Source organism: Eurytemora carolleeae, unplaced genomic scaffold (genome assembly GCF_000591075.1).
Source record: "Eurytemora carolleeae unplaced genomic scaffold, Eaff_2.0 scaffold1, whole genome shotgun sequence".
Taxonomy (NCBI): Eukaryota; Metazoa; Arthropoda; class Copepoda; order Calanoida; family Temoridae; genus Eurytemora; species Eurytemora carolleeae.
Genome location: NW_019396081.1, coordinates 531,545 through 543,325, shown reverse-complemented (window position 1 = coordinate 543,325; position 11,781 = coordinate 531,545). Strand labels below are relative to the sequence as shown.

The 11,781-nt window shown below is 29.9% G+C and overlaps 1 protein-coding gene across 2 annotated transcripts; it reads right to left on the bottom strand.

Annotated features, from left to right (window-relative positions):
* Positions 1 to 4,202: 4,202 nt before the first annotated feature.
* LOC111717141 (uncharacterized) lies at positions 4,203 to 8,981 on the bottom strand. 2 transcript variants are annotated; one of them, XM_023492658.1, is made up of 7 exons: positions 8,838 to 8,981; positions 8,038 to 8,113; positions 7,854 to 7,934; positions 7,162 to 7,230; positions 6,626 to 6,706; positions 5,994 to 6,083; positions 4,203 to 5,274 (listed from the first exon to the last, which is right to left on the bottom strand). In XM_023492658.1, exons 2-7 carry the CDS (start codon positions 8,092 to 8,094, stop codon positions 5,215 to 5,217), a joined length of 438 nt encoding a protein of 145 aa, XP_023348426.1. In that variant the 5' UTR covers positions 8,095 to 8,113; positions 8,838 to 8,981; the 3' UTR covers positions 4,203 to 5,214. The 2 variants fall into 2 exon arrangements, with proteins under 2 accessions (XP_023348426.1, XP_023348417.1); XM_023492649.1 differs by having other exon boundaries at positions 8,038 to 8,147; positions 8,838 to 8,980.
* Positions 8,982 to 11,781: the final 2,800 nt, after the last annotated feature.

The window sequence follows — 11,781 nt, the reverse complement described above, 5'->3', positions numbered from 1 at the left end:
CCTTTTCATAAAAACCTTTTTTACAGAAAATATTTAATTTTCACAAGTTTTAAATTATAAAAAATGGTTTGAACAATCAGGTTGTGGTTTTTTAATTTTCAAAAAGATGTTTAGAAAAGATCACCATTACTTTAAAGAGGCCATTTTATCCATCGGATGTGATCATAAAATTCAGTTCTCTCCTATTTGATTTTAACTTTAAACCCAACTAATGGTCTAATTCCGACTTACACGTTTTAGAATTAGAAAAAGAAAATTAAGTTTAAAATTTTTGTTTACTAGTTTTATAAGGAGATATGGTAACTGTTAAAAAAAAATATCTTTCATATTTCCTATAGTGACCTTCCAAAGGAAATCAGTTTAAAAATTCAGTTTCTTCTATTAAGTTAAACCGCCTTAATAGGGAAGCGGTAATATCTGTTTTTTGTTAAATTGTATGTTCGATTACTTATAACTTAGGAACCCGGCCTGACCGACCTGCCTCAAATTTTGAATGGGTAACTCGCTAGGATTTTTTAAAATAGTTTTTGGAAAATGAGGGGACCAATTTGAATCAAAAATGTCTTGCATTCTGAAAACATGAAAAAAAAAATTATGTTTTTAAATGCATGATGACAGATAAAATCTAGCTAAAAATACTATTTTTAATAGATGAACCATTTATTAAATATTAAAGAATTGAGTCTTAAATTTTCTTTTGATATTTTAAACTTTTATAAGTTTTGAAATATCTTATATACCATTGGATAGCAAAGATATAGGTATTAAAAATCAATTTCATTTTCAATTTTTCCTTCGTACTTTTTGTCGGTGGATGCGTTTCAAACTAAAATAATATAAAAAAGACAACTTTAAAAGTTTAAAGATTGTTGAATTTTAGAACAAAACGCGATTCAATTCAAATAGAAGAAACTGAACGCATCTCTGCCTATTTAGTCCAGAGTGTTTATTGAGACCCATCAAATGTTTTCAACCCAGATATTCAGATTATAGAGAGTCCACATAGTTTGTAAAACTCAAAAATGGAATAAAGTCAGGAACATGATGGGATTAATTCAGGAACATGTGGGATTAATTCAGGGACATGATGGGATTAATTCAGGAACATGATGTGATTAATTCAGGGACATGATGGGATTAATTCAGGAACATGATGGGATTAATTCAGGAACATGTGGGATTAATTCAAGGACATGATGTGATTAATTCAGGAACATGTGGGATTAATTCAGGAACATGATGGGATTAATTCAGGAACACGATGGGATGAATTCAGGGACATGATGGGATTAATTCAGGGACATGATGCGATCAAGACAGGAACATGATGGGATTAATTCAGGGACATGATGCGATCAAGATAGGAACATGATGGGATTAATTCAGGAACATGATGGGATTAATTCAGGTAATTCAGGAACATGATGCGATAAAGTCAGGAACATGATGTGATTAATTCAGGAACATGATGGGATTAATTCAGGAACATGATGGGATTAATTCAGGAACATGATGCGATAAAGTCAGGAACATGATGCGATAAAGTCAGGAACATGATGGGATTAATTCAGGAACATGATGGGATTAATTCAGGAACATGATGGGATTAACTCAGGAACATGATGCGATAAAGTCAGGAATGCTGATCGTTAACGAATGGCAACTTGATTAACGAACGAAACCCCTGTAACTGATATTAGATATATAAAATATTCGATAAAACCAACGCTTAAAACGGCTACATTATGTGTCTGTTCGTTAGTTCAAGGTTGTTAAATATTAAACAATCTTGGTTTCGTTAATTCATCCAATTGCAACCGTTAACAAACATCTTGACAAATCATCAATCGTCCCCAGTCCTATGTATACATCCCTATAGAAAGTTTTTATGTACTTACTTAAGTCTATAACCAACAAAAAGAAAACAAAAAAGTTAGAAATATTGTGTGACTTTGTAAAAGAACTTTTTTATCCTTGATACAGAGGGTCGTAAAACAAAGTGTTTGAGATAAATTATTGTTTTGTACCAAAAATGTTAAAACATGTGTCGGAATAGAAAATGGCTCTTTTCCTATATTTGCTCCTTCAAATTGTTTAAGATGAGAAGAAGATATATGAAAGCAATTTCAACAATTCAACCTCACCCTTGGAAATCAACTGCATAGAATAATTGTTAAGATAATCTGTGCGATTAATGATTTGGAGTAAATTTGAATATTATTATTTAAATCCTTGAGGAAAACAAACAAACAAATTTCACACAATTTCAATAAAAAGTTTAAGGTTTGGGAATTCAGAAATTTGTGTAGATTTTATGTTGTGTATGGGGGGGGGGGAGTATTTAAAATGACAGAATTTTTGACGATCTAATTGTTCATCCTGTATTTTCAAATACCATTATGCAATGCAAAATTAACTTTTTTAAAAGCTGTTTATGGAAATATTAATAAAAATGAACCTAAAAATAGGTTTTCATTAAAATTGTTCTTTTTTAACGTAAAAATGTTTGTGTTAAACTTGAATGTCTCAAAACACCCCCCATTACTATTGAGAAGGCGCAGAAAAAAAAATTATACTCTGTCTCTGTTTGATGCAAAAAATAAAGCAAACTCTCATATAATTTAGTCAAAGAAAAAGTATTTCTAATAAAATGTTTCAAAAGCTACTGTCAAAAATCAGTTAAAATTAAAATTATGGCTTTTTTTAGCTTAACATAGAGCCAGGGCAATAGAAGAACAAGAACTCAGAGTTTTCTAAGTTAGAGGTCAACAATTTATCACAAGAATTATTTTGTGACTTTCAACCAAGTTTTCGGAACTTTGGTAATTGACAGTATTAATAACAGCAATCGTTATGATATGTTGACTCTGTTCATATCAGAAATAAGACTTGGAATTAAAAATGTCAGAAGACTCCCTCCAGAATAGATAGTTATTCCTGAGGCCGAATTTAAAGAATTTGAGCCGCGGCTTAAATTTGAGACGCGGCTCAAATATGATTGGTTTCACTTAGAATTGTGTTCAATGTTTCAAGATTTAAGCCGGCGCTCAATTAAAACTGGTTTTTAGCGGATTTGATATTAAATTCGGACTCTGGGGTCCAACATTTTAGGATAAAATAGAACAAAAGGGATCAAAAGCTCCTTATCACTCTCTTTTAGGACACCCCGTACTTTTAATACGTGTGTGCCCAACTTTTAAGATTAAAGGGGATACGAATAAAAAACTGTCTAAACTACCAACTTAAAAAAAGAGAGAAATAATTGATGATAGGTTTAAAAAAGAAGTATGTAAATCATTCTTTATTGCACTGTTATCGTCCATTTAAACAAGTATTTTTTTATTCAAGGAATCTCTGTTGAGATTTTTTATCCGAACAGAATTTTATCAAGCAGTTTATTTCAAATAATAATATTTGTATTTAACACTTGTTTACATAACACAATGTTCAGATATGTTCATGTCGTACAGCAATTGTAAATAAACAGAGAAACAGTAAAACCTTTCAATATCAAGTTTGTTCCTACTTTTTGTGTATGTAAAATTAATGATGCAAATTAGATTTCTAATTTTCTTACAGATTTACAAATCCAGCTGAAGTGATAACAAAAAATTAGAAGGAAAATAGATATTCCTGTATATTGAAGGATTTTAAAGAAACAGAATAAAATAAGAATATAAATATTTTTTTAGGGGTGGCCTATACTTCATTCTAGGCGGGGTAAGGGGTGTTATTTATAAGGTATCACATAAAGCAAGGAAAGAAACATTGTTCCCATCGTCACTGAAAATTGCTCCGCCACAAAACCACACTTTTTTTTTATATTACTTTGATTGAGGGGGGGGGGCATTCCAATAGAATATCTTTAGTTATTCGCATCTCCCCCCCCCTTGTATATGAGTCCTTTAACCTAAAGCAAAAAACAAACAATATGTTAAGTATTTTTCATTAATGGACAGGATTTTTATTATTTTTAATAACTTTTTGTTATATAAATAACGAAGGGAACCCTGAAAACATTTTTACCTTAATCTTCTTCATCATTAAAAACTAAAGAAATAAGTTATATTATCGTTTATTGATTTGAAAAAATAATCAGTTTTTATTTTTTTTTGTTTAAAGGGAGTGTTCACGAAAAATGAAAGGGGGTATAGGTTTACGGCGAAAAATAAGCGCTTTTGATCGCTACTAATCTTACTTCTATCTAATGCGTCTATAAGGAGAAAATTGTTAAAAACGACTCACACCCCTTTCATTTTTTTGCGAACACTTCCTTTAAACTCTAATCTTTAAATCCGGCACGTACATAACCTAAAGAAAAAAGGTAAAGTTTTGGGGATTTCAAAAAATAATATAAAAATAAAAGATATTAAGTAGAAGAAGTTAAGTTTCTAATGGGTCAATATTCTTGCATAAATTAAAGGTTTAAGGTCGGATGCAATTTCTTTAAACTTCATGCATATTTATATATCGGGTTGTTTAACTAAAGCCAAATTATTTGACACACTATTTTTTGTTTAGTATCAAAATTGTGTCAAAATATTTAGCTTGCACTAAAAGAGAAAATTTACATTAATGGTTTCTGTGTATGCACTTTAAAATGTTTACTATATAGAATTAGCATGCAAAATGTTTATGTAATGTACATTGTACATAAATAATTTAATTACGAACTACTGGTACATGCAGTCATACAAAATTGAGCGGAGCTTTGTACTCATAGATCACAATGCAGTAATTAATTTTTATTAATTTTCTCACGATTTTTTTTTGATACTTCATTTTTGGAATAAAACGCCGGCCTGAATTAATATTTATAAAAAAATAAAAAATAAATTGGTATCTTTCGAAGATTTTGCATGGTCCAATGTAGCATTGGAAGTGGAAGAAAATATTTAAAATCGGAACCTAAAGAAATGCTAATAATCAAGAAAAAAAACTTTAGTAAAATGATCTTAAAAGAGATTATTGACATAATTTTAACAATTTAATGATTAACATGTGGAAACTTTGCCAAGAAACTAAAGTGTGCAATATTATATATTAAATATGAAATCCAATTATAACCAATACAAACTTGTATGCGGTTAAAATAAGAATAAATCCCTCAAAGCGTACTGTTGTTAATCGGACTTGACACTCTGCACATGGATGGTAACTTGAATTTACGTGTACGCTCCCTTATTAAATGAAAACCAATTCCCTAATTTAGTTCTACCAGCAACCTTCAGGACCATCTCCCATCCCATTGTAATCATGACAGGGTAAAGCGTCCTCAACACATTGATTCATTTTAATTATAAAATATTTGTAAACATTAATAAATAATAAAAATAGGACATAATGAAAAGTATGGGACAGGAAAACTGTCTCGACATTGCTTATAAAGGCCTTATTACACTGTATTAGACCAAGTGAAGAGAAGAGAATATATTTCTACTCTGTGGTTAAAGTTCATTATTGTCTCACAGTTGGAAACCTATCAGAGCTCGACGGGAATCAAACTAATCATATTTTTTAGCAAAAAGGTATTTTTTTTAAAAAAAGAGGATTTGAGTTTTTTTCACAAACTTAAATTTGCTAACCCTAATCTTTGCAACCTCAAGAAGGCGTAAACCTTTGATATTTCAAACTTAGAGTATTTGATCTAACAGAATCCGAATTGAATGAATTTGAACCGTGTCTTAAATCCGCCAAAATCCGGTTTCCATTGAGTACCGGCTTAAATCTTTCAATATTGAATGCAAATTTAAGTGAAACCAACCATATTTGAGCCGCGGCTCAAATTCTTTAAATCGGCCTCAGAATTCATAGTTTGAAATATCTAAGGTCGGTCAAAATATTACAAATAAAGCTGTTTCGTGACATCTAAATGTATTTATAATACAACGTCATAATTTTTATTTGTTATCGCTGTATCTGATAATCTGTGGGAAAAAAGTAACGTTTTTGTTTCAGAAACTATAAAAATGAATAAAAAAATGAAATTTTTCCTTCATTCTCTCTTCAAGATCTTTTTTTGACAAATGATCTGGTTGACAAGGTACATATCCATTACAAGGCAGGTATCCCATTCCAGCATACTAACATATTAATCATTACTTGTCATAATCTATCATTAAATAATCCTTATATCTTTGCAACCCGATGGTGCAGACTTTTAATATATAACTATGAATTCAACGATGTTTCACATTTCAACGGTAAAGGCCAACTTTGATATTTTATCTAGTAGAATTCATAGCTTGAAATATCTAAGTTATAAGACATCAAGTTTCAAAAATAAAAGAAATAGAAAATTAGAGTTTGAGACAAGTAGTCAGTTATAGATTCCAATTTTAATTTCTCCGAAAAAAGGTTTAATAAAGTTTTTTTTGGTAAAGAGAAATTTTGCAGAAGGTTCACTGGGCATTATTTGGTTAAAACTTTGTATTCTTCTTTTTGACATTTTTATGAGTGCAACACGAATAAATAATATATTTAAAGCAATTATGAAATGATAAAATTTGACCAAATCAATACATATTTAGGATATAGGAAATTAATTGAATATCTAAATTTTTTATTAGATTGTTCTTGCACTGTGAAGTTATTTTATTTATTATTTAAAAATGTTCATGCTTGCCATTTCAACCGAATTCACGTTCTGTTTCAGAGGCTTAAAGGTGACCTGATTAGGATCCGGTGCAGGGTCGATAAACATAATCTAAAGCATAAAATAAAATTAATGTTACCAAAAAAAATATTTTATAACAACTTTGCAAGATTAGACATTTAGTGGTTAGGGTGAATGAAAGAGATAATTGGTGGTTCAAAGTGTAATTTAAAAACACTAGAAATTCAAGGCGCTTCGCGCCCTTCTTTCTAGCCTTAGAGGGCGCTTCGCGCCCATCTCCTAAATTAATTGTGAACATGTTCTCTTTGTGTACATCGTAAAACAAAACAAAAATAATTCGCGGATTTTCAAAATTTTTAAAAATTTAATGACGATCGAATTTTGATGGAGACAAATATTTGAAATTTTGATGATTCATAAACCTTCCCTGGAGTCCCTAGATGTCCCACAAAAATAGGGTGTATCTAGAAAATATTTGGTGATACAGGGTGTTCGGAAAAGATATTAGGTTGTATAAGATGTACAGGGTGTATGTAAAGTATTACCTTAAATATGACTGTGAGAACAGTAAGTAAGACTAGAATCACCATACAGACAACAAGAGCAATATCATCCTAAACAGTATTGGATTCTTTGAAATTTTACAATACTCTTGAGTTTTCCTAATCGTCTTTGCTGTATAAATCCGACTTTTTAAAAATAATGTAGCCACAGTTTGTCTAATTTTAAGACTTTTGATCCCGGTGATCAGTTAAAGTTTTCGTAAGGTTGTCTTCATTGTCAAGGGGAAAAATTGAAAAACAGTTTAAATGTCATTTTTAGTATTTTCTTCTACTACGATGTCTAAATAAATAGCACGACCACTGCACAAAGAAAGGCGAAATTATATTTTCCCTAAGAATTGGATTTCCCTGGTTAGTTGGTTAGGGAGGGTAGGTAGGATTTAACAACAATTCTTGTAAACTTTAATCATACTTTATCAACAAGGAATAGATAAGAGAAGACACTGAAGGCTAGAGAAAGGGTTTTTATAGTTTACTTTTATAAGATCAACGAAAAAAAAGTGGCATTAAAAAAGGGTTAAAAAGAATCAAAAGACAAAATTTGAGAAAAAGTTTTATCATAGTGACAGAAGGAGGAAAGATTTCTTAAACAAATCCGCTGAACTATCGTTTCCATCCTATCTTCTTTATGTATTGTAGATTTTCAAAATGTAACTTTGGTTTATAGTTCTTACATTTCTTGATTGTCTCTTTTTTGCTTTTTTCTTCTCTTCCTCCTGTTCTTTAATAGATAAAACTGGAGTATCCTCCTCCTCCTAAAATTAGCTCAGCCTTAACAAAAGTTCATAAATAAAAAACAAAAATAAAAATTCCAGAATTATGATTTAAATTGAAAAATAATAAGTACGAACAATTAACCTCCTCTTCCATCTTTATTCGATGAGATTGATCCATCTCAGTCATGGAGAAAGTCATTCTTCTTGTATTTAGAGGACTAGGAACAAAATATTCACACTCTCACACGAAATCTATCAGAATTTTTCATTTGTAAAGTTAGACTTTGAAATATACGTATCCAGGAATACTAAAAAGGTTAGAAGTTTAAAAATGTCCCAAACCATCAGCAATTTAAAGAAGACTTGGTTGGTGATGAATTGTGTGAATTGCTGCTAGCTTAATTGCCCGGCGTTGCCCGTAGAATTAAAAAATTGGAATAACAAATTTTCATCTTAAAGAAAGATTCAATTTTTTAAGCCTATGTTACACCCATGGTACCCATGGGTTCCCTAAAATTTGGACCAGCCGTTTGGCTAGCTATAGCTCACAAATATATATACATAAATAAATGAGCTTTATTCTATAGCATTTAGGCCAATAGCAAACTGTGGCTTGAATTATATTTTATTTAGATTTAAATACAAAACTAAACATGTTACATGTTGAAGGATTTGAAAACTAAACATGTTACATGTTGAAGGATTTGAAAACTAAACATGTTACATGTTGAAGGATTTGAAAACGAAAAAATTACAGAAACGATAAATAAATTATGTTATGGGCGTAAAAATAAATGTCGCATATATTAGCATAATTTTACATATATATATATATATATATATGCATATATATTCGTTAACTATTCTAAACTAATTTTAACCACATAATCAATATATTTATAATATATCTTTAAAATCTTGAGAATTACATAAAATAGTTACCTGTAAGCAAATATCTATAATAGCAAAATAAATTTAAAGCTGAGTAATCTTTATTTTGATTATCAGATTTGAGACTACAGCACCAACGGTTTACGGGATTTATACTTGGACCATTTGTTAAAAGTCTGAAATGAAAACTTGTTCATTTGAAAACTAAACTTACTTTATTCTTCATATTAAAGAATATGACACCGTGAGCCCATTCATTTGTGTAATTTATGTAATGACTGTAATGTATAATATTCTGAAAATTTAACTACAAAGATTTGAAGTACATATTTTCGTTTACTTTCTAAGGAACCTGGAGAGGTGTAGGATGAAAGAACAATACCAATATTAGTATGAGAGAGAAAAGGACATTATGCAAATTACATGAATTAAAATGTTATGTTGATATAAAAATAAAGAATAATTGATATAGAAGGAAAAGTTGTTTTATCTGAGTCTTAATCCTGGGATATTGTTGGAATATTCTCAGGAGAATTAGAAGGGAGAAGGGAAATATATCAGTTCTAATAAGTTATATATATATTATATATACAAAACAGTCTGAGGGTTAATGTCATTTCTTATGTAAAAAAATCAAGATATATCTAGTATGATTATAGTGAAATTGTAAACACTTTCTTTTCATTCTATTGAAGCGTAATATACGCGGACCTTTTGAATTTAAAAGGTCCCTAAATCATTTTTTACTTTAACTTCAAAACACATGCCTTTTTAAAATCATTTTTTACTTTAACTTCAAAACACATGCCTTTTTAAAATCATTTTTTACTTTAACTTCAAAACACATGCCTTTTTAAAATCATTTTTTACTTTAACTTCAAAACACATGCCTTTTTTAAATCATTTTTTACTTTAACTTCAAAACACATGCCTTTTTAAAATCGATGAAGTTAAAGAAAGTTTTTTACCATGAAAATGTAAAGGGTCTTATTGTTGACGAGCTCAAGTGCGCGGTGTTGACAATGAAATTTGAAAAAACACTTGTAAAAGAAATTTTGAATTTGAAAGAAAAAAAACTCAGCCAATTCGGTCCAGCCGTTCGGCCAGCTATAGATAACATATATACACAAATATAAATATAAATATATATACAAATATATATATATTCTTAAAATAAGTAACGAACATTTTATATTGTTTATTAATATAGTTTATTCCTAGACACATATATATAATATATACTAGCTGAAGGGCCCAGAGTTGCCCGTGGAAAATAATAAAAATTTGAAAAAAAACGAAATTTTCTTAGCCTATGACACCCCCCCGGCCACCCATGAGGGGTCCATACCAAGGATGTAATGCAAGGAAAGTTAATTGCGGTCGTGTATACTCTGCGTACGTATTGAAACCAGTTCTTTTTTGGGCGGAATTTGTAAACAAGAAAAGATGCATTAGTTTTCGTTTAGTATCTGAGCAGGTTAAAAGCATTAAATTTGATAATTTTGATAATTCACATAATAGTTTCCTATGACCAGAATATTTCATTGATTTTTTTTATGTGAAAGATGGATCCCATGTCAGGCTTTGACATCCGTCTTGTGTTTACATTACCGCCCAGAGACAGTACACTGCAGTACAAAAGATGTGTAAACTTCTGAAATAACTTTCCTTGCATTACATCCTTGGTCCATACAAAATTTCAGCCCATTCGGTCCAGCCGTTTGGTCGGCCAGAGGGAATATATATAATATATGTATATAAATTTCTTGTTTTATTTTATAGATATATGAGTCAAGAGCATTATTATATAGATTTAGAGATTTCTTGAGTTATTTTTTGTTGATAGATTGGCTCGAAATAGATATTTAAATATTTTGAATATAATTCACTAATAACATGAAAAATATAAAAAAAACACGTTCAGTCCGGGGACTGCAGATATTGTAAATATTAATTTAGAAGGAAAGTTTCTACAGAAATCCTACAACAACAGTTTAACAACAGTTTAAATATAAACTTAATACTTCAGTTAGTCGCCAACCTATATTTAGATTTTCTATAAAATATCAAAATTACCTTTCGGTTCATATTATCTACGGCATTAACTTTTAAATTGATGGTAAAGGAATATGAAAGGGGGTATAGGCTGACACCTGTGAATCTCAGGAGTTGAACGATATCTATGAGACATCTAGCTAATTTTCTTGTCCTGTCCTGTCTAAGTTTCTTAGGTTTCATCCTATACATTTCCTTAAAGAAATAACTTTAACATATTGTTTTAAACGCTGATAAAACTTCCTAAACTAATATAGTGTCAAGTTGTTGAGTCTCAATGATACTCGATAGCACCTATATAATATAATAGTTTTAATGCATTTCTTACTTTCAATAACAAACTATTTTTGTTCGTATAACCTTTTATTGATAAAACAATGCAGTTAATATTCTACACCAACTTATAGTTTGTAAGTTAATATTAGATTCATCGTCTAAAGAATAAAAACAATGTCAACTTGGTTTCCGTAAAAGTGTAAAACTGTCGTTGGAGGAATGTAAACAAACTCAGGCTGAGCAAACTAGCTTTAACTATGTATGTAAGTCTAAACTGTATTCAATAAACTTAATCACGGTTTGATAAAAAATAATTCTTTGAAGTGAACGTTATGTCATGTAATATTAAAAGTAAGAACATATTACCCAAACAAGTTGAAAATATTTTTTAAAAACATTTTCTGGAAGAAAACAAAGACGAAAGATAATACATATAATTTACCGTGGCACATCTTTCATAGAACTTGGTTTCACTCTGATCAAATCTTTTGGGTTAAACTTCCATTGTGCCTTCAATCTTAACTTAAATACTTTTTTAAAACTATTTCTTCAATAAATTTTCACACTAGAATCAGAAAGTTAATAATCTGAAGTATACTAAACAGTTAAAAACACGACCGAATGTACAATTCTATATTTCATCTTCAGACCTGTTAGCTCTGTG